Source organism: Chaetodon auriga, chromosome 21, assembly GCF_051107435.1.
Source record: "Chaetodon auriga isolate fChaAug3 chromosome 21, fChaAug3.hap1, whole genome shotgun sequence".
NCBI classification, from domain to species: domain Eukaryota; kingdom Metazoa; phylum Chordata; class Actinopteri; order Chaetodontiformes; family Chaetodontidae; genus Chaetodon; species Chaetodon auriga.
Window position 1 is genome coordinate 4,930,614 of NC_135094.1, and position 22,306 is coordinate 4,952,919.

The following is a 22,306-nucleotide window of genomic DNA, read 5'->3' on the forward strand; positions in this document are numbered from 1 at the left end:
ATTGGCTATTTAAAAATACAAGAATCAACAACCTCCCTGGAAATCTCATAATCAGTATTGCGCCTCAGAAATGCTATAAAATCCTCAGATATGTAAAAAGCACCTAAGTAGGACCATGTACGATGCTGTATACGAACCTAGATCTTTAAAAGACATACAAGACAGCCTCCACAGTAGCATCTTTGTATTTATTTTGGTATTAATATGGGATCACAAGATGTTGTGACATTAAACAACATAAAACAGCCATGACCTTGACGTGTTGGACCAAATATATTCCCCAAACATGACAGAATTGATCAAAATGTAGTATAAAAGCTCCGTTAGGTTGTAATTCTTCATCATTTTAGTATTTTTCTACATCCAGGAGTCACTCAAGAGGAACAGCTGACCTTTAACCTCTTAGCCCACAGCGGCGGTCTTGCTGCATAGCCCGCCTCCTCTGCAGTCTCTTGTGTAACAAAGGGAAAAGACAGGATATGGAGCAGTAGCTCCACCTAGTGGTGAAAAAAAATAAAAGACTGATTTAAACCAATTTGTCACAGAGAGTATATTTAACAGCTTAATCTGTTAAATATCACGGACACACCTCTGAAAAATCGTTCATCTCAGCTCTCCTAATAGCAGAATCTGCCATCCAGTTCCTCAGCACATATCTAGGATTCACATCTGTAAGATATTTTTGACAATCAGGCAAAGAGCTTCTTGGTAAAACATCACATTACACAAATATGAATAAGTGACTTCTTCCTTAATTGCTGTTTTGAAGCACAATGTCATTACTCAAGACGAAATGTCAAATAATTACATCTTTCGTGGTCAAAACAATGTTAAAATGTGGATTAAGTGGCTCACTTTTCATCCTGTCTTGACGGTCCAAATCGCTATCATTTGGTTGTCTGAAGAGAGGAAAAAACTTTAGAATCCAAATATTACTTTGATATACTCCAAGAACAAAAACAACAATATGACACAATGGAGATGAGAAAGTACAGCAAACACAAACAGAACATTTCACAGAAACTTTGGTTACCAATCGAACTTTGCATTATGTCTTTTTGCTTACCTACTGAGCCGCAGCAGGTACATGCTGAGCCAATCAGAGAAGAGCTGGTGGGACGACAAGTCTTCAAGAGCCCACATCTAATACAAATCAGAAATGTAAAAATCATAAAAACGATGCCTTGAAATCAAAGTGCATAAACTGGTTCTCCAGAAGTTTGCTTTGCAGCATTTTTCATGTCGGCTACCTGCAAACTGAACACCAGTTGATATTTAGACAGACTAAAGAGACTAACTTCCAAACCAAACCTAAAAACTGGACTGTGACATAAGGCCACTTCAGCTCCACCTGTGTGAAGTTGTTGTTGTGAAGCTGCTGTGCTGAAACTTCACTGAGCTGCCTGAAGGTCATGGTGAAGTCTGACTGTGTGTCCTCCATCATCTGGGGAGACGAACACAAATTAGACTGGGAGTAAAAACAAAAATCCAATTTGTACACAGCCAGTAAACAGACAGTGACATTAAATTGACTTAGCAGACTGAGATGAACCGTGTAAAAATGTCTGTTACGGTAAGCATCCATCTCATTGTCAGTGACTTGCCTTCAGGAGGAAGGCAATGAGGTAGCCATCATCCTCCTCTTCACCTAGAAGGCCCAGTTTAGCTTTAAACAGCTGATGAATCCTGAAATGCAAACACGGTCAATGCTAGGAAATAAGATGTCATTACTGTACTATCAGTGCTTGGATATAGAAGAGATGCATGGAGCTCACCTCATCTGGTAAATATCAGAATATCCTTTTAAAATGATTTTAGCCCTGAAAAAAAGAAGAGAAGCCCAGAATTATGTTAAGAAAATCTAAAATCTCACTCTCTTTGACAATTGCTCACCAACACTTGGTTCAAAAGTTATTAATAGTCATGTTGCATGTTGCTTCAGGGGCCTTGCTTTGCTTTTACCACTTTATATGGTGGCAAACAAACGTCAAAACAAGTCACATTTTACTTCAAGTCCCCCTCAGGATAAACAGCCACCATGTTCTTACTCTTTCTGCTGTTTGTTAGACAGCACAGGACTCAGAGCTGCCGAGAGTTTCTCCAGGTTGAACAGTCCGACGCTGGCCTGAGCTCCTACGCTGTATCTGCCCTCATCGTCGGATGTGTTGGGCACAAAACCTGCAACATTGCAGCTTTGTTTGACATTTGACGAGAACGGGGCATTCAGTTATGGCAGTGAAACAGCGACACGCGTGCGTACACACCGGGGTTATACGCCTCCATGAAGCCAAACGGCCCGTAGTCGATGGTGATAGAGAGGAGACTGAAGTTGTCCGTGTTGCACACACCTGTCGTGATCACACACAGCAGATATCAGCAGATATTAGTAGATACAGTGCGATCAAATGTTCGGCCAGACCAGAATCTCACCATGTGCAAACCCAACCGACGTCCACTGGGCTATCAGGTGTGCTGTTTCATTTACAACTGTGGAGTAAAACACCTACAAAACACAACAAAACACACAGCGTGAAACAAGGAAGGTCTTTAAAGAAATAAATATCATACAGCATGCAGACATACAGTTACTACAGCGTGATGTTTGTGAAAGCAAAAAACCTCTTTACTGTTTCCTTCCAACACTATTCCACTCAGATTAGGCGCTAGCAGTTATTTCCCCATGAACCTTATTTTTATTTATTGTTTGTATACTAAAGTAAGATCAAGTAAAACCTCTGGTGTTTATTTATTTATTTATTTATTTTTCTCTGTGTATTTATTTTCTAACTTACCAAATATTTATCTGGGTCATCTGAATTGATTGAAGAAAAATGTTCCTCAATCACAAAGTTCAACAGCTTTCTAAAAATCAACAGAACAAAAAGTTATAAACAAGCTTCACTTCGCTTCATGCGATAAGAGGCCACAGAGGGGGGAGAAAGCACTGACACTACGATCACGAGACCAGACTCACCTCAGCAGATCTATCTCTCCACTCTGAGCCAAAATTTCTATGGATCCAATGCGAAACCATGACTTAGCTAACCGGAGAACAACAGCTCCTGGGGAAAAAAAAGTAATAATAAAAAGCTCTACTAAAACATTTTATACAAATGAAACGTCAAAGCTTGCTCTCTGTACCTCTCTCTGTCTTCACATTGCCATTGTAGAACTGGTCCCTCATCACAGGCTCGTCACTTACAATTAGACTAAAACAGAAACAATAGAATAAGGTCAGTGGAACATAGTGCAGCTGCACAAATAGTGCAAAAATTTTAGGATTCCAATACAAAATATTAAGACCAATGAAAAACAAATGTTAACGCTGCTTGTAGCTTTTCATTCATCCATCACCTGCCCCTCTCACCTGGCGGCCCTGCTGGTTGGAACACCCAGGAAATGCATGGCTTCACTGCACAGGAACTCCCTCACAGAAGAGCGGATCACAGCTCGACCATCTCCTGATCTGTATGACACATTAAAACTCATACTGAAACTTCAGATTAAACATAGCTGCCTCTTGCTGCCATTTTGGTATCATTGACATGCAGTGTTGCCAAATGTGGCAAAGTGAAACGAAGAGAAAAAGGAAGTAAAATGGTACAGCGGAAAAAGAAGCAACATACCTTGAATAAGGTGTTTTGCCAGAGCCTTTAAGCTGCAGTTCCCATGCTTCTCCTTTGCTGTGGTGCATTTTATAAGAAAAATAAGTTACAGCCTTACCTGGTTATGCACCTTAAATATACAATATCTTGAACATACTTTAAAAATACTCTCACCTGTTTGAATACTGACCAAGAGAATGTGCTCGACCATCGCCCAGCTGACCTGCCCAGTAGCCAAACTGAAGAGGAGGAAGACATTAGTAAATTTTCATGTCACCAACTGTGATCAGATCCAGTCTCTGAAGTGCACAGGTGTTATTAGCTTAATATGAAAATTTGATAGTAATTAGTACAAAATGTGTTGGGTGTTTAGACTTGAGGGACCAGTGTGAAGGATTTAGAACAAACTCTACCTGATGACCTCCATATCTGTGTGCAAGTGGAACAGATCCTGGAAGAAGTCTGCCACCACTGGCATAATGCAGGAACTCATCCGACTGTGTTACAGCCATGTCTAAATTTAAGATGCCTTCAATGACGTCCTGTGGAGACAAGTTGAAATGTAAACGGATTCCTCTGTCGTTACATAAACACCCTGTGATGCTTATGATGATATTACAACACCACCTTGGAAACTGCTGCCAGTCTTAATGGGCCTTTCAGGGGAGTGGGGATGGATTTGGAGAATATGCAGTTCTTTACGGTGCGAACAAAGTTCCCATCAACCTCATCAAGTGGAAATGTTTCTGCAGAGAGGACAGAATGGTGCTGACCCTTTCATTGCTTATTCAAACATACTGATTTGTAATGATGTAAGAGTCAGTTTTACCTATGAGCTTCTTGCAGGACACGCTGAATCGGCCCAGGTCCTGTATGAGGTTTGAAACAGTCACGTTCCACCTGGATCTGACAGCGTCCGATGCCGTTTTGTCATGACTGTTGCAGTCACTGTCAGTATTTTGGCAGAACTCCAGTAGATACACAGGTGTGAAGCTGGCTGCTGATAACAGAGCAAACACTAACACTGTGTGGATACTGGACATTTCCACTGACACACCAGGTGCCTTAAATGTACCTGAGCTGTAAGCTATGATGTAGCTATAAACAAGAAAAGGGTCAACTATGACGGCCAGCGAGCCACCATCAGAAGGCAAACAGCCGTGGTTGAAGGAGTACTAACACGTACTAAAGTACTAAACAAATGTAGTGTAACGTTATTATATAACGTCTAAGTGTAACAGTACTACAGTATAAATGTATTAGCTATCGATTAGCATATATTAATTCTCTAACATCCATGAAGAGGCTACTTTCATTAGTTTTTCGTTAGCTTAAGTAATACCTTAGAACAACTAAAAAACACCCACAGATTTAGCTGTACGCCGTACTTTGAAGATAAAAAAGGCAGGTGAACATACTTTAGCTAGGTTTATCCGTCAAAACATCCCATATGGCTAGTTAGCCTGAATAACGTTAGCATTAGCACTAGCTATTTTTAAACAGCGGTTGCTATAGTTACGTTAGCAAACGTTAGCTCTAAGTTAGTGAGCTAGTAGCATCGTTCCAGATATGCTAGTATTTTTCTGGAAACCTCTGAGAACACACATTTGGAGCTTTAGTTTTGACAAACAACTATCGTTAAAATCTGCCACAGCGATCCGGTTAAATGTTTCATTTTAAAGGAATTTAGCTACTCATTTTCCTCTCAACTCTCTACCACCATGGTTAACGTTACTTCCTCGTTAGGAAACGTCATCAACCGTCGACGGCTTACTGGTTGCCGGTTCCGTTCAGGTATGTAACCTGTCTTAATGCACGCTATAGGGGAACATGGCGGGGCATTAGCGTGGAGTGAGCAGATTCACTGCAGTCATTTACTAATGTGCAGAGATTCAGTGTCAGCCCTTGCCAGCATGACATCAGACGGCTCGAGTATCTCCCCTTAATGATGAAGAATGTAACCAGAAGATGGCAGTAATGCGAAATCGTGGATGTCAGCTGCCATAAAACCTCAGAGAAGAAGAAGAAGAAGAAGAACATGGCGGGTTCGTGGTGGGGGCAGTGCCGGAGGTGGAGTACACATCGTACCAGCACGAGTTTGTTTGAAACCTTATGGTATTTTAACGGCAGGTCCGCGTCCGTCTCCGCGACCTCTTTGGGGCGGACATTCTTGAGCTCCGGGCCGGGGAATGAGGTGAGTTTGCGGGGATGCCGGGCGGGGAATCCTGCCAAACCCTAGAAGGTCATACGTGCCGCCGGTCTGTCAGCCGGCAAGACTGCGTGCTTGTTTCACTCATGTAACCGGTTTATCATTTAGATGTAGGTAGCGTTTCATTGTGTTTTGTAAGAATCTCTTAAATTGATGCTGACTTGTTGCGAGGGCTGTTCACTTGGTCGGAGGAGTGAAGTTACTCCTCTGGCATGAAGTCAACACCTGCTCCTGACATCTGCTCCTGCAATTAAACCAAGCTCTGCCCTTGACTTGGATAACTATGCGCCTCAATCTAGCAAGTCCCCGTTCATTTAGGGGTTTCTTTGCACCTGGCATTCATTCATCTGTCAGAGTCACGCGTGTCACCCTAGATACTTTTACAATTGCTAGAAAGAGGAAAAACGACAAGATTTCCTAATGAGATAAAGGCTGTAAGCTGTGTGTTACAGAAACTGGTTCATTTTAAGCAGAAATTTTTATTTTTCATGTTGTATAATTGCAGCTAACAAAAACAAGGCTCTGTATGTGTTTTTAAGCCTCCTCCGAGCTGCCAGCTGGGGAGAAATGTTGACTCTGTTGTCTGCTGTCTAATTTCTAAAGTCCCTTTGCATCATGTCCTTTGATATTTTAGGGGCGGCCATCAGCACTGCCAACACAGACAAACCTGACAACTTTAACCTCAACCTCAGCTCTCACCAGGTAAGTTGCCTTAACCGACCCTGCCTGGACAAGTACTGTTACCAAACTGGTTACTGTGTCTTTGCATATTATTCTAATGGGCTTAGACCAGCAGACAGCATGGCGTAATTTAACAATTTTGGTTAAATGTCAAGCATTGCAAGATTTACATGGTCAGATGAAATTGTTGTTGCAACGGCCACTGGGGATCCAAATGAATAAAACAAGAAATAAGCCAATATTAGCCTGTGAAATAACGAAAGTGACCGTGTTGTCTTTCTGTCCAGACACAGGTCCCAGTGGTTGGATCCCACATTACAGCCCTGCTGCTGCAGAAACATCCACAGTGATGCGAAGCTGAAGGACCCGTTCACACTCGTGCACAGAGATTTGAAAAGTTTGTACGATGACATCAGAAAGGTACATTTTCAGCGCAGAGCGTGCGCTTGCCACGTGTTGTTACATATGGAGTGATGCTAATTTGCAGCTAGCATTAGGCTAGCTGGCAGTGCAGACAGCATGGAGTCAGGAAGGCATTTAAAGCTTATCTGGAGTCAGATTACTGTCCGTCTAATACAGCCTTCCTCGTATTGCCTTTACGTGAATCCACGTGCTGTCACATTTTACCATCATGTGACATTGTGCTGATTATGATTGAAATAAAAGATGTGATTTTCATGACTCTGCCTCACAGGAGCTATTTGTATCCAAGGAGGAGCTGAAGTCTCTGTGCGAATACTACTTTGATGGCAAGGGCAAGGCTATCCGGCCAATTATAATTATCCTGATGGCCCGGGCGCTCAACATCCACAGCAACAGATCTGGGTAAACAGATCACTCCATAACTGCATATTTCAACAGAACATCATGGTCATCTTGATCATCATGGTTTATTTACTGCTACTGCTAACCCAGCATGACCTTTGATACAGTTGTAGGAGCGAAGAAGCACCGCGCCCTCTGTAATTATTACATGAAGCATAATCCAGGCTTTTATTTGATCATGCAATCTGTCGTCGGCCTTTGTCCTCCGCAGGGAGCTGCTCCCCGGGCAGAGGACCGTGGCTATGATCTCAGAAATGATCCACACTGCCAGCCTGGTGCACGATGACGTTATAGACGGGTCAGATAAGCGAAGGGGAAAGAGGGCCATCCATGACATGTGGGGCGAAAGAAAGGTAGGGGAAATTACATCGGCTCTGTTCTTCCTTTTCTCCGCAGACGGATGTGGAAACCATTTGTTTTCTCTCTTCCAGGCTATCTTGGCTGGAGATTTCATCCTCTCAGTTGCCTCCATGGCCTTGGCTCGTGTCGGTAACATCGCAGTGGTGAAAATGGTGGCCGAGGTGATAGACGACCTGGTGCGAGGTACAGTGATCACATTGCTCGTCCCATTTTGCCAAGTCAGTCAGAAATAGTCTTGATTGAAGTTGCATGTAAAGCTGTACGAAGCAGCTTCGCACACTGGAAGGTGGAACTTGTGGCAAACTGTCCAGAATCAGCTAATATGTCTTTAATTGTGCTTCCAGGTGAATTCATGCAGCTGGGCTCCAAAGAGGACGAGAACGACAGGTTCACACACTACCTCGAGAAAACCTTCAAGAAGACGGCGAGTCTCATCGCGAACTGCTGTAAAGCAGTATGTACGTTCTGTCTTTACGCAGATATGACGGATTCTGCCTCAGATTCTGGACGTCATGCCGTTTCTTGCCTCTTCTCTTTCTTTTAAGGTATCCGTTCTGGTGAACTCTGACCCTGACGTCCATGAAATAGCCTACCAGTATGGGAAGAATGTTGGCATCGCGTTTCAGGTAACTTCTGATCCTTTTCAACCTTTTTTTTTTTGTTTTTTAGACTCCTTTTTACTCCTGTTTGAAGCATGTACTACATACATGCTATTTTTGTCACCTTCGAGTATACTTTAGTGTACTCAAGTAGTCCTTGAGTACCATTTGAGTGTACTTGACGTGTAAATAGTTACTAAATTGGCACAACTTTTCCAAACATTGGTTGTCCTGAAGTCCAGCAGTGAAAATCAGGATTCATGAGCATTAAAAACACACCTGTAGTACAGTTGTGTTATATCACCGATGTCTTCCAATATACTTAAAATGAAGTGAAAGCGTGCCGAACTTGTGGACTTGAAAATAAATATTCTTTTCATAAATACACTTTATTATTTTTTTCTTTATTGTAATTCACAATACAAAATTTGAAATACCACTTTAGTAGTAAGTACTGTAAGTACTGCAGAATTAGTATATTCATTTTTAATAAATTTAACTCCAACTTGATGACAACTAGTTAGAAGTACACTTTTTAAAGTCATATCCGGAACAAAAAGTAAAAGTGTAGTTGTAATGACTTTCTAATACACTGAAGTGAAGGTCTGTTCGGTCTGGGTTGGTTTATATTCAGGATGTAGAAATGTGTTTTCACTGTCATGTATATAAACTGGTCACATGGGTTCTTCTTCCTCTGGCGTGTAGTTGGTCGATGATGTCTTGGACTTCACATCAGGAGCCAGTCACCTGGGGAAGCCCACGGCTGCAGATCTCAAACTGGGATTGGCCACCGGGCCGGTCCTGTTCGCTTGCCAACAGGTGAGAGCAGCATCAGCATTTCAGTGGGTCGTACGTCTTCATAGACGCTGGACGGTCTGATCGAAGACGGACACACACCGTGCATCACCGTCCGCTGCTTTCTTTCTGTCCCCTCAGTTTCCAGAGCTGCAGGTAATGATCATGAGACGTTTCAGCAGCACAGGAGACGTCGATCGAGCCTGGCAGTACGTCCTCAAGGTATGACCAGTCCTGTGCTGTGAATGGCCGGGGCCAAGTGATTCAAGCTTCATTACTAACACTGACGTTCACTTCTAAATCAACGTTTGAATGCTGCTTCGTGTCCGTCGTTCTGTTTAAACCTGGTGAAAAGATGAAAGATGTTGTTGTATTATTTACATCATATTTGCGCGATAAACAGTTGAACTCTCTGCTCAAGCTGTTTAAATTGACACGCTGATAAATGGAATCAGGCATCTGTTGAACTGTGGAAGCTTTCCAGTGTAACATAAAGGTACATGTTTCCTGGAATAGATTCCTTCTTCTTGTGTTTCAGAGTAATGGCGTGCAGCAGACTAAATATCTGGCCCATCGCTACTGCCAGGAAGCCATCAGGCAGATCAGCATGCTGAGGCCGTCGGCAGAGAGGGACGCCCTCATCAGGCTCACCGAGATGGTGCTTACCAGAGATAAGTGAACCTCCACTGCCGGCCTTCACTTCAGGCAGCTACCTGTGGGAGAGCGACCGACCCTGCCTGGACAAAAACCGGTGAGAGAAGCGATGGACTTTGGTTCGGAAGGACCCCTGGTGACGTTTGGTTTGTCAGAAATGAAGGGATAAAAACAGCTTGCAGGGGTCTCTCTCAGCTCGCACTGCATGTGTTCTTGAACTGCTCCCAAAAACATAGACGATGCTGCTTCTTAATGATATGACATATTAATAGTCGCACCATTTGATTCAGATTTCCTGAATGGTATCAGTCGTGACCTGGAGAAGGAAACCTGATAAACGTAAAGGAGTGGGCGGCACTGAGAGCTGCACCCCAGCTCTTCACCTTATACAGCACTGTAACTGCAGCCGCCGCCCACGCCTCCAAACTAGGCAGCTGTGACTTGACGGCTTGTTACGAACAAGTGCTGAGCTGCAATGCAAACGAAGGGAGACTTTGTCATTGGTGTGTCTGTGTGGATCTGTGTGAGTCTTAGGTGATCCGTCCACACCTCAGAGGCCAAAATTCATGTGTCTTTTTGACGTGTGCAATGTTAAAAGGTTAAACAATCAAGGACTTAACATCTTCAATGACTGTGTGGTCATAATAAACTTATTGTTTTTTTATTTAAGCCTTCGCTCCTTTTTGATCCAAGTCACCACGCATGCATGTTGTACATAGAATCGTTTATTATAAAAGACTGTACATTAACTTTTCAATCAACATATTATATGTACAAAGGAAGGGCAGACAGGGATAGATGTCAATATTTCTACCCATGAAATTGAGCTGGAACACATTTCTTTTAATTGGAAATCCTAAAGCAAACGGGCAAAATATCAAGGCAGAGCTGCAGTAGCCTGAAATGGTCAATGGTGGAAGAAGAGGATGCATTTGGAAGTCAAAAAATTAGATCACGGGCCAACAGAAAAAAAAAAATACAATGTTATAAAGACGATTCCTAGACCTGAGTGAAACCTAATGTTCATTGGCTGATTTTAGTTACAATATGTACACCTGTGCAGCCCGGAGGATTTCATGTTCAGAGCATTCAGCATGGTCCTTGAACCCAGAGCAGGTCGCTGTTGCCTGGTGAAGGAGGTATTAGTTGTTTATTGGTCTACATTACGTCTGAATTGTCCCATGGCAGTGTCAGGCAGGACAGCGTCCACTCTAATTATCGCCGCACGCTGTCTGTCAGAGTCCGTTATTGCCAATGTTACCACTGGATCCTACAGGTTTTACGTGGATTAGTAGAAAGTTAAAAACAGTGATGTGACATAATCCTAAAATCTTTGATAATAAGCCCAAAAAAATAAAAAGAGGAATGTGTTCTATTGCTTCAAACTGATCTAAAAATGCACGAAAAAGTAAACTCTGTTTCATTTTTATGATGCAAATGGGCATTGAGAGGGTGAGACCATGGGAACGCCTGAAGTTCACGCCAGCGTCCAGAAAGTTCAGTGATTTCAACAGTGTCATAAAAATTAAAAAGGTGAATACATTTACAACATAATGGAGGCATAATGGCAACAAACTTAAGATTACATTATATATCTCTTAAAATTTTGCATGCTTTAAAGCCAAGACGGATTTCCAGGAGTAATCGGCTTTGAAATACCACATACAGTATTTAAATTTGTAGATTACGGACAGGCCACCTGCGTTTATTTCACGACGGAGCCTTTCGGAGCGGAGGAGGGCACCACTAATGAAAACTATCATGATCGACATTCACTGAATTCACATTACAGAAACCCAAGCGGCTGCAGCTCACATTATATACACCTGACAGTACGAACACTTCAGCTGAAGGCGTCTCCGCGACCGTCACGTTTCATTTTTGTTCCATCAAACCCAAAACGTTTGTTCACAAAGGATTCGCTTCCCGTACATCCCTCAGCCGCGTGGCCATCGGTGTGAGCGTGTGCAGTCCGATTCTTTAGAAACTTTATTTTTTACATGTTCCATAAATGTTCCCCACCCACCCATATAACACCAAAATAAACTAAATAGATATTACTTTTCATTTTATTTGCAATCAGTAAGGGAAAGAACATTCTGTCATATCAAAAGTGGATCATACAGTTATGTCTATGCGTCTCAGGAGTCAAAGATTGCTGCGGTCAGTCTCTCAGTGGATTATGATGTGACTGAATAAATAGACTGTACTGTTACTGCGAGGTCCCTTCAGTCGGCGTAGTGCATGATGGACTCCACGTAGTTGCCCGGGAACAGTCCGGTGACGCCGTTGCAGACGCCCTCGAACCAGCCGTCGTCGTTCTTCTTGATGACGTAGATGATCGCCCCCTCCATGAAACTCAACTCGTCGTCCTTGTCCCTGGTATAGTCGTAGATGGCCACCACTGGAAACAGGAAGTGAGAGGTTTGTTAGGATCCGACAAGGACTGAAGGAGCACCCGAAACTGGTGGTGCTTTGAGCAAACCTTTCTCTATGTAGTTCTTGGGTGCCCACTGGGGGTCCCCGTCGGCGTAGGGGTCGTTGTACTGCACGACGGCGGCGTCCTCCTCCTCGTAATCGACTGGAGGCGGCGGCGGAGGAGGAGGAGAGTCGTCGAACATGGGCATGTCATCTGGAGGCGGAGGTGGAGGCGGAGTGGGAGTATCTGCAACTGTCGAACGGACACAGGAAGTGAGGTTCAAAGGTCAACGGTCGACACGAGCCTGGCGCTGCAGAGGACGGGCGGCTGAATCATGCAGAGTTTACGGTAAGGCATGCAGGAGAGTGTGCGTGGAGGGTCTCTGAACATTACATTCATCAGGCAGGAGGCATCACTGTTAGGACTCCCCACTTAACAGGATCATACACTGTATTTTTATGCCTCTTAAGTGGTTTGAGCTCCATGAGTTTCAGAGCCACAACACGTTTCACACATGCACATGTGGTAAAAAAAAGAATTGTTCAGGATTTATGAAAACTAATGATCTTCAGATGATGATGACATGCGGAGTCATGCTAATTAGTAGGTTATAGGTTTGTATGACAGCGTCTACATTTGCTTTTTATAGAGCTTTACAGTCAGTTTAATCAAGAGTTAACTGAACACTATAACTGCTTTAACCCTTATTCATTAAAAAATGTCCACCATAGAAATCTAGAGCTGCTTCCTGCCAAGTAATTCATCTGTAATATTTGACTGCATCAAAGGTTTTGGACCAGCAGGGGGCAGCAACGAGCCCCATCTTCTCCAGTCCTGTTTTGCAGGGACCTTTGGCACTTTTTCCTTCTAAACATTATCATTCATCTCAGCTCAACCCTGCAGTGCTACAGGAACATTCAGCGTATGAATACGGAGCTTGAGTCGGTGATAAAACCCCCTGCGTGACACTAAATCGCAGAAAGCCGAGTAGCTGCTGGCCTTGACAATCTCGCGGTTGTTATTCCCCTGCATATATTTATATATATATATTAAAAAAAAGGATTATTCCAGCAGCTATGTATTATAACCCTAATGCTACTTAGAAACAGTACAAAAACTGTCTCATGTAGTTTCATAGCTGAAGAATTAAATCTGTCTACACGCAGCAGATAAGGCTACTTAAAAAGTTACATAAACCTTAACGAGACTAATGAGACTTTCTTGGATGGTTCACTGGTCCAAGAGGTTGGTATTACTTGTTCTCAACAGTCAGCAGTGGGGGAGGATGAACAAGAACAGAGCATGCTGAGGGTTCTGGAAATGGGAATAGTTGGCACAGATGAGGAGGAAAGAACATCTTAGCCTCTTCACTTACTGCTCTCCTGCATCCTGGCCACAAAGCCAGTCAGAGGTATCTGTGGAGTCAGCTGGGGCATGGGGGGAGGAGGAGGAGCGATAGACACTGAAAGCCAGCACAGAGAAGGAGAGCAACAGGGAAACAGAGAGAGAAAGCCCATCAGTCACCAAGAGTGTACAGAAGACAGTCAAGAATGCACCCCGATCCCAAGCAAACACATCACTGACAGACCGAACACAAACACTGCAGGAGCTGTGAGCTGGTACCAGAGCAGGACAGAGTGACGGAAACAGTGACAGAGCTGAGACGCTTGGTCAAAGTAATGGACCTGTCGGCTGACAGAAACCTCACAGTTACCAAGATTAGATTACATTTTTAACATTTTAAAGAGGAAACGACCCAATAGTCAACAGATTAATTTAAGTGTCTGTAGCTGCAGCACAGACCAAATGTTCTCACGCTGCGAAGTTCAGTGACGTCTGAGTGTGATGAGATTGCACATGGTATCTGGGGATCACTGAGGCCAGAGGATAAACTGCTGGATTATGCCTGATTTCTGTCAATCACACAGTTCCCACTCACGGCTCTAAAAAGATTTGCCAGTGGCCACAGGGAGGCGCTGTTTGCCTTGGATGTCCATCGACCTCAGCCCTAATCTCAGGCAAGCTCCCTTCAGACCTGCTGTGTCCATGAACAGAGCACTTTAAATTATTACTCCACTTTTTCCAGATCCAGAAGTTATGGACCAGCAGTGGTAAAACACATTAAGCCCAGCACTTCAGTAAATGTGCATCTAAGATGACGAATGTCTCATGGAGATGAGACACTAGAGGCCCATTCACACCTGGCATTAACATGCTATCTACCTCTGGATATCCTGTCTGGATCAGGAAAAAGGTGTAAAACATGCCGAACACATTGTGATCGGCCACATCTGGAGGTGCTCTGGCTCGCACTGCCATCTGAACTCAGCAGGTGTAAATGCAATCCTGCAAGCTAGCTGAAAGGTCACCTGACTCTGCTCTTTCCTGCTACCTCAAGCTGCAAGTAGTAGCAGTAGCTAGAGGGTCTTAGCTTGAAGAAGTAACTTACAAATGGCCGCCAACCACATTGTTTTTTTTGACCTGGGATGCATCTCCATTCAGAATCAAGATAACGCTAACGTGTACATTTTAGACAGTAGCTACTGAAGTTTGAAAGGTATTGAAACGCACAAGAAGAACAGACAAACACACTTGCAGTTTAACTTCTGATCATGTTTTTACATGAGCCCAAAAACTGACCACGCATTTCCAGCAGACATTGACCGTCTGCATCACATCTGCTGTGGAACCCAAGGACGAGCTGTTCTGCATCAATACTAAAGACATCCCACAGTTAGATAAAAAGCCTCGACCTGCACTTTCAGACTTCAAGAAAAAGTCAATAATTCTGGCAAGAATGCGAGCTTGACCTTCAGAAAGCAGTGACTCACTTGCAGATGTGAAATGTTGGTCTTTGGCCACAAAGGTTAGCTTGCTTTAGTTTGTGATGGTGCATGATTTGGAAAAATGTGACGTTTTGTGCTTCAGTGACAGTTCAGGATCGAGAAAGCAGGCTGGGACTGGAGACAGAAAGGCCTTACTTGAGTTCTGGCCGTAGCCGGGCGTGCCTCCATTAATATGAGGCTGCTGTTGTTGCTGCTGCTGCTGTTGTTGCTGCTGTAGCTGTTGCTGCTGCTGCAAGGAGAACTGGGAAGTGACCGATGGCGCCCGGCGGTAGGTGCCCGTGGCCGAAACCATAGAGACAGAGGAGTTGGAGGGGTTGTGCCGCGAAATCTGCCGCGAGATGGTTCCAAACTGGGACATTGGAGCAGGGCCCAGACCAGGCCCAGGGGCCACCACTAGAAACACCCAAAGAAAGGAAAGGAAGGGAGGAAAGATAGCAAGGACCAAAGAGGGGGGAGGGGGTTAACATGAGGAGGCGGAAAGGGGAAGAGAGAAAAAAGAAGAACCCAAAACATGAATCAGACCGTCAAAGATAATGTGAGTTTAACACCTGATTCGAGCCCCACACCTGCCGAAAAGACAATCAGTGACCAATGACAGGAAGCAGCAGAGCGAGGGCGCTAACACAGATTGTAAAATGCTAAGAAGAGACATTTCACGAGGGTAAAAATCCAGTCCAGAAAGGTCATCTGAATAAATCCTGCACCTGAGGGTTTGTTAAGAACGCAGCAAAGGAAAAGATTCAGTGAGCAAAGAGAGGAGAGCAGCAACAGAACAGCCTGATCCTTCAGGCTTCAACACAGCTGGCACCGAAAACGACTTTCTGGATTTTAAATGTGTTCGATCAATTACGTGAAGAGGGAGACTTCATGACTGAGCTCAGCACGGCTGTCTAAGAATAACCCAATCATCTCTTCAAACAGCAGCACTGTTACAACATTAAATACGCTCAAATACGGGATGATTATACAGTAGACGCAGTGTGTCTGAGAGGGAGAGAAGGGGTTAAAGAGAGCACTTCCTGTTCACATTTCTGGATAGCATACGGTCTCTAAGGAACGGCCCAGCTCGCAGATAGGCATGGGTGGAACCAGAGGAAGTAAAGCTTCAGAGGAACACAGGAGCAAACAAACCTCTCCATACTGTCACCAGCAAACGTAATTACAGCTGGAAGTGCGCATTGATGTTCAGAGGATAAAATGTGCATGTTTCAAATGATGTTAATCAGATTCGAGCAGCCGCTGTACAAACACACTTACAGTAGCTGATGGGACTCAAACAGCTGGATGCTTTTCAGGCCGAAAGAGCTCCGACAGTCAATCAAAGCCGGTATCACTCTGTGATTCAGAGTCAAGACCTCATGGAAATTAAAGCTACGTTAGGCAAAATTAAATGTCTGCAGCACTCGGATGGCTGTTTGAAGGTTTTAAAACTTCATTTCCCAGAAATCATATTACGTGACATCAGCTGTGGGCGTCGCTGTCACAGAACTGACTGCTGGCACGCTTTTTTTGTATTTCAGGTATCAGTTTATCGTTTTATGTGCATGCAGACGGTTTTGGTTCAGTTAGCTACGCAGCACATCTGGCTGTTACTGGGTGAAAATATGGAGTGACGATTAATATCTACGTACAAACTAATTTGTGTGGTGCAACCTGTTTTAATTAAGTGATGCCTGACTTTTCATGCTAACGCTAGCTCTGGGCTAAGCTAAACAACACGAACTGCCAGCTCTTCTGTCACAGTTTGTTATGATTTAAGATGGAATTCAGGAAAATGTAGCCTGATGCAGCTTTAAGCAAAAATCACTTTTCTGGTACAAAAGTAAAATAATTTAAATGAAACAGCATCTTACCTGTGCAAAAGAAGTCTCAAAGACCTTCAGGTAAATGAAATGTATAGAATACAGGACCTCAGCTTGAAGGTCTTACATGTCTTTAGGTTGTAAAAGTCTGTTCTGTCACCACTGATCGCCAACAGGTTCAGATATGTTTCTTGATTAACAGCAGTAATTCATTTTAGCCTGGCCTTAGGTGATGAGACTTCTTAACCAATCATAGCAGAGGGCTGAAGGAGTAAGGAAGTACCACCACCACTGAGGATTGAGAGAAATGGAAAAAAGCCAGACACTCTCAGGTAAACCTGCTGTGTCTCCAAACAGAAGCACATTTGGTTTGTTCACACTGCAAGACGATGAGCATCAGAGCGTCATTTCCTGAATCATGTTATTTCATTTAATAAGCCACAGGTCTGTACACAAAGGGCAGATTAAGGGAAGAAATGAAGGACACTCAAACCTTTTGTGTTCTCTAAAGCAACAGAAATTTTCATTAACTAACTGGTGTTTGTTTTTAGCAACTTCGTCTGCTCATCAATTCAGATGATGATTAAAACTATGTAAGTGCAGCCTGTTTTTTTTTTTTTTAACTGCTTAACCGCTCTTTAAATGTCAGAACGTCTTGCTTGCAGTGTGTACAAACGGTAAGACGCCCGTCCACACACACACAACACCCAGATTTATTCATCTCCACCATGAGAGGATCGCAGCAGGCGTGCCGATTATCCACCATCAGAGGCGTCAGGAGCGGCCTCGGAGAACGAGGAGTCTCACCTATGGGCGGTGGTGGCGGCGGCGGCGGTGGTGCTGGGGGGCCGAGCCCGGCCATGGGTGGAGGCGGTGGTGGAGGAGGGGGTGGGGGGGCGGACATGGGCGGGACTGAAAGGAGTGTTCACATTAGAAACCGTTTAATGCAGCGGCAGAGCAGAGTCTGTCCCCCTGCACCTCCACGCCGTTACATAACATCACTCCGCTCCACTCCAGAACCCTTCGGGGGTCGGAGGAGCGCCTCGACTTTGCGAAGGAGCTGCTCCGCACACACTTCTTTGTGGTATGAGTGTTTCCATGGCGACGGGCTCGCAGGGAGAGCTGCGGTTAGCTCGGAGCTGCCGGCCTGATCCTGGCACCGAGGCAGAAAAGCTGCTACAACAAACCCAAAACACTTCTTCTTCAGCTCAAACCACCTGCAGAACTTGAACGCAGCACTCTCTGAGGCTCGCGTGGTGTGATGCAGTACTATGTGCAGTACTATGTGCAGCTTGTGCGTGGTGCTGTGTGGGCCTCACTGTTCCACTATAAAGCAGCAGGCCTAACGCAGCTTGGCCTATTTACACAGTAGGATAGAGAATCAGCTGTGCTTAGAACACAATGGGTCTCCATAATCCCTGTCTGGTAAACACAGACTTTATGTAGCGTGCTCTCACTATCTGCAAATAGTACAACACATTTACACCTTGTCAAGTAATGCCTGTTATTGGTTTACACGTGTATATTACATCTGAAGACCTAAACTTGTTTCCTGGCGTTGATAATTTAAAACTGGTTTGTGCAAATAGACACAGACGTGCACTTTGGACTTAAAGCTAAGACTCTGTCATGTTATGTCGTTGTTACTCTGTCTGTGGTTTAATGTATGTACCAAAGTAAACTCAGACTGAGGCCATTGTCTGTCAATGTTTGCGGAGCGTTATCTCCTTTCACACAAGTCAAACAGGACAGACTTCAACTGTTAAAGAGCTTCAAGTGCAAAAACAGTTTTTTTGGAGTATATTTGCTCTTTTTTTTCTTATCAACACCACTGAAATAGTACAATCCTGCCTCGGCTTAACATCAGCGAGGATAAAAGCCGACTGGCCCGTGGTCACTGAACGCCACGTCGCTGCGTGATGTGCGGCTAGCGAAGCTCACCTGGTCCAGAGTTGGGGATGGAGGGTGTAGGCACGGCGATGGGAATGCCAATACCGCTGCTGCCGCTGTTCTCCCTGCTGCTACTGCCCCCACTGCTTCCGCTGAGGGAGGAGAGAGAGGACACGGTTTTATTCTGGACGACCAGGTAACACAGCAGGTACGCAGCACAGACTCTGCTGCTGACGACCCATTCAGAATTCTGAGACTCCACACTGCACCTCACAGTATGACTCAAGCATTCCTCTGTCCATATTTTCACCTCTTCCTCTCTCAGTTTGTGTATTTGCTTGTTTGGACTGAGCTACACCCAGTAAGGCATGAGTCACTGTGCTGAAGACTCAGAGAACAATAATAATGTGGAATACAGTCCATGGTTAAAATTCATAGCTGTGCCATTTTATGCGAAACACCTAAAAATACCCGGATTCACGTCCTCTAATTTAGTGTACTAAAAAGTTTTTCTTTGCTTTGGCAGCTGACGTCAGAAAGGGGCGAGTCCAGGGCGCCATTTTAAAACAATGCTTTGTTATCCACGACATGAGCCTCTGCCAAGCAGCGCTGTAGTTTTAGTGAATGAACTAAAAGACATCACAGCCTGATGAGAACAGTGTTTACACATGGATCTGAGGTGCAACTGCAGCCACAGATGAAGATGCTGCCAGTATAAACACTGCTGATACAATCAGTCGATCGACACAAACCCTCACTAAAGAGGCACGTCTGAGTGTGTGTTTTGCGTGTTTTCTGTCGTGTTTTAACACGTGACGCCTTCAAATTCACACGTGAAATCGCAGGTTCTCATCATGTGAAATGAACTGCCCAAAAACCACATCTGAGGCGTGTTTGTATGTGAAAGTTTCCCTCCTGAAATGTTCCTGCGCTTCAGATGTGACAAATTCAAACATATATTTTTCATGTTAGTTTGATGGTCAGTTTATAAGTGACATTATTTATCAAAGAAAAATGCAGATATTTGCTGATTTTTTAAGTTTCATATCTTTGTACATTTATCAGTTTCAGGATGGTGATTATTGCTTTGACTAAAAGAGTAATAATAAGGTGTCAGTTTGGGTTCTGGGAACTCGTAATGGGATTTTTTTTTTACTTTGTTTTTACTTAACAATTAAAAAATAAGAGATCAGTCAGGGCACGATAAACAAAAGAAAGCAGCGCAGCCTCTGAGGATCTCAGACATGGGAATATATGTCAGCTCAGCAGAGGCCGCTTCACTCAGTTTGACCTCAGGACTCGTAGATCAATGCCCCGGCCGACTAAATCCCCCCTCCCTCCCGCTCTCGCCCCCCCTCCTCTCTCGGGCTGGCCTTGATCCTCATTTCTGCTCCAGCCCCTCGGCCCACCTCTCCTTTTATATCAGCCTCTTTCAGCGCTGCCTTTCAGCTGATCCTTCTCCTTCCTCTCACCCCTAACCTTCCCTCCTCCTCCTCACCTGTAAAGTGATTCCCCGTTCGTCTACCTCCACCCCTTACCCCGCAGTCTCCTCTCATTCCGTCCATCCCTCTGAACCCCGGCTCGCTCCCCCCTCCCCCAAACATCCTTTTATCCCCTTTTCCCATCATCCCCCTCTTCAGCTCTGATCCACGTCAGTGGAGCCCCGGGGCTCTCCAGGCGCAGCCAGCAGGGGTTACCCCTCTGAAGGATGCTGGTGGCAGTGGGAGCTACGCGTCTGTGGGGATGAAAGCTAAACAATATCGTGTCATCCCTCTTTTGAAGCGAACGCCGTGCTTCACTCCCCCATCTTCATGTCCTGGATTTATCCATTCTAATCCCTATATAACACTTCCCCATTCCTTCGCTAACCCATTTATCTCATCCCCGGCTTTTGCTTTCCCCGTCCTTCTTTTGTTTCAAAACACTCGCTGGGAAACAAAAAAGCACTCAGCTCCATGCCTCCTGCTCCACCTTCCTGCTCATTCAGCCTCTACCCTGCACTGTGACTCGATTATAAATCAGCCGGGCTAAAAAGAAAAGTTCCAGCTCACTCGCTCACAGCTGACAAAGATCCCTGGAGCAAATGAAGGGAGAGACGCTGTTCTCAGTGAAAGGCACAAAAAGTAAAAAACAATATGTAAAAAGTATGAGCTCAGGCATTGTGACAGGATATGACTCAACATAAGCGGGAGAAATAGACTTCCAGAGTAGCCAAGAGCATGAAAAAGACTGAAAGCTGCTTGCTTACAAAAGAATGAAGACTGTTATTGAGGCTTCAGATGTGCATAAATAACCTGAAGCGCATAAACAGCAGAGTATGAACATGCTGTAATCTATCTTAACGAAGAAAAGCAAAGAGATTTCAGCTCCGGGCTCAAAGAATCGGCACATAAAGCACAATGACGGTGACTGAAGAGCAGTGATGTCATTGTTATTTGTGCGTTGAAATGTGTGAAGGTGACGAGCAGGTAAACAGGAAGCTAATGTACGTCTGGTGTCACATAAGAAAACTGGAAATAGAGATGCTTTATTTATAGCTAATTCACTTCTGCGGTTCTGCTCCTCCGCTGCACGTCTGAGAAGCTTTGTGTAAGTACTTGAAGTTGAACTACAATTTCATTTTATACATAACTTCACAGAGCGTGTTTAAAACTGGGCATTTACGCCTTGAGAAGGGAGATCGCAGTAGAGAGATGACAGGAAATCGTAGGAGATAGATGGGGAACGGTGGCAAAGGTCCCCTGCTGGGGACAAAACCGAGGACACGGTCACCTTCACCCTTTAGCCTTCAGGGAGATGATATTACTTTTAATCTGCTTTAAAATGAAGAAAGAATGAAGCAGGGTCATATCTCAGATGCATCTCCTGCTTGCTGGGATGAGCAGGAATCCTGGTAATCCAGTTGTCTCACCAGGCTACTACAGCGACTGTAATAAGCACGTTTTCTACCTGAATATGACCGACAATTCCCACAGAGAGATATTAGATAATAACAGGGAACACACAGCAGACGCTGATATTGAATTTAAAGCTCAGCTGAGGATGGCAGAGACTGACGAGCTGAATAAGCACAGCCGACTTCAAGCCTGTGTAATCAAATAGTGATGCCACAGCAATATCAGCCGCAGCCCGACTGAGGACAGCGCCAGGTTGTTAAAGGGACACGAGGGTGGCTTTAAACCACAGATCTGCGGCGATGCCGGACAGATGATGCTGTTGCTCTGCAGCCTTCGAGCATTTGAAGGCAGTAATTACAAGAAGACCTGGAGTTTGGTTTTCCTCGTTAAAGGAGAAGCAGCTCCGGGGAACTTCTGCGTGAGCGAGCAGCTCTGCGCACACGTACATGAGAAGTCGGGCCGAGGGTGGGCAAAATAAAAAGTTATGCAATATTTATGAGCATCGCAGTCAGCATAACAGCCTTTTTAGCTAATGAGGCGACTTCGCTCACTCGTAACTCAAATTTGATGAAAGCGTCTGCGGCTTCCTCCTCGTGGAGGTTTCTGGGTAACAAACCTTGAGAGCCATGTTCAAGGGTTTCCATGCTGCAGAGGACTTAGGGGTGTTTTGAAACAGCACTTTATATCAGAGGCTTTTACAGATATTAATATCGGAGTGATTCAG

At 44.5% G+C, this 22,306-nt stretch overlaps 3 protein-coding genes across 10 annotated transcripts in view; 1 reads left to right on the forward strand and 2 right to left on the reverse strand.

The window, feature by feature from the left end:
* Window positions 1–169: 169 nt before the first annotated feature.
* On the reverse strand, window positions 170–5,356 carry LOC143340172 (protein nucleotidyltransferase YdiU-like). The gene is made up of 19 exons (XM_076761826.1): window positions 4,435–5,356; window positions 4,233–4,351; window positions 4,019–4,147; window positions 3,780–3,844; window positions 3,627–3,683; window positions 3,368–3,466; window positions 3,142–3,209; window positions 2,975–3,062; window positions 2,793–2,862; window positions 2,431–2,503; window positions 2,265–2,348; window positions 2,049–2,178; window positions 1,776–1,820; window positions 1,605–1,686; window positions 1,352–1,444; window positions 1,067–1,143; window positions 856–899; window positions 590–669; window positions 170–497 (listed from the first exon to the last, which is right to left on the reverse strand). Exons 1-19 carry the CDS (start codon window positions 4,646–4,648, stop codon window positions 375–377), a joined length of 1,740 nt encoding a protein of 579 aa, XP_076617941.1. The 5' UTR covers window positions 4,649–5,356; the 3' UTR covers window positions 170–374.
* Window positions 5,357–5,633: 277 nt separating this feature from the next.
* pdss1 (prenyl (decaprenyl) diphosphate synthase, subunit 1) lies at window positions 5,634–10,425 on the forward strand. The gene is made up of 11 exons (XM_076721397.1): window positions 5,634–5,799; window positions 6,449–6,516; window positions 6,783–6,915; window positions 7,190–7,320; window positions 7,532–7,673; window positions 7,752–7,863; window positions 8,025–8,134; window positions 8,226–8,306; window positions 8,985–9,098; window positions 9,216–9,296; window positions 9,613–10,425. The coding sequence occupies exons 1-11, from the start codon at window positions 5,644–5,646 to the stop codon at window positions 9,751–9,753; spliced, it is 1,269 nt and encodes a 422-aa protein (XP_076577512.1). The 5' UTR covers window positions 5,634–5,643; the 3' UTR covers window positions 9,754–10,425.
* A 1,358-nt stretch (window positions 10,426–11,783) lies between these two features.
* The window catches only part of abi1a (abl-interactor 1a), a 42,899-nt gene continuing 32,376 nt past the window's right edge, over window positions 11,784–22,306 (reverse strand). For 2 of the 8 annotated variants that reach the window (XM_076721388.1, XM_076721387.1), the window contains 6 exons: window positions 18,737–18,837; window positions 17,603–17,707; window positions 15,129–15,386; window positions 13,523–13,609; window positions 12,214–12,399; window positions 11,784–12,132 (listed from right to left, as the gene is read on the reverse strand). In XM_076721388.1, coding sequence (XP_076577503.1) covers window positions 11,957–12,132; window positions 12,214–12,399; window positions 13,523–13,609; window positions 15,129–15,386; window positions 17,603–17,707; window positions 18,737–18,837 — 913 coding nt within the window. In that variant the 3' untranslated portion in view covers window positions 11,784–11,956. The remainder of the gene's footprint in view (window positions 12,133–12,213; window positions 12,400–13,522; window positions 13,610–15,128; window positions 15,387–17,602; window positions 17,708–18,736; window positions 18,838–22,306) is intronic. The other 6 variants (XM_076721392.1, XM_076721391.1, XM_076721394.1 and 3 more) reach the window with 4 other exon arrangements.

Bases quoted from the DNA above. Each gene is read 5' to 3' on its own strand.
- pdss1 (XM_076721397.1), top strand. From the start codon at position 5,644: ATGGCGGGTTCGTGGTGGGGGCAGTGCCGGAGGTGGAGTACACATCGT. The intron at 5,800-6,448 runs GTGAGTTTGCGG...TTGATATTTTAG, and splicing joins GCTCCGGGCCGGGGAATGAG to GGGCGGCCATCAGCACTGCC. The intron at 6,916-7,189 runs GTACATTTTCAG...TCTGCCTCACAG, and splicing joins TGTACGATGACATCAGAAAG to GAGCTATTTGTATCCAAGGA.
- LOC143340172 (XM_076761826.1), bottom strand. From the start codon at position 4,648: ATGTCCAGTATCCACACAGTGTTAGTGTTTGCTCTGTTATCAGCAGCC. The intron at 3,684-3,779 runs GTGAGAGTATTT...AATGCACCACAG, and splicing joins CTTGGTCAGTATTCAAACAG to CAAAGGAGAAGCATGGGAAC. The intron at 1,445-1,604 runs GCAAGTCACTGA...TCGTCTCCCCAG, and splicing joins TCATTGCCTTCCTCCTGAAG to ATGATGGAGGACACACAGTC.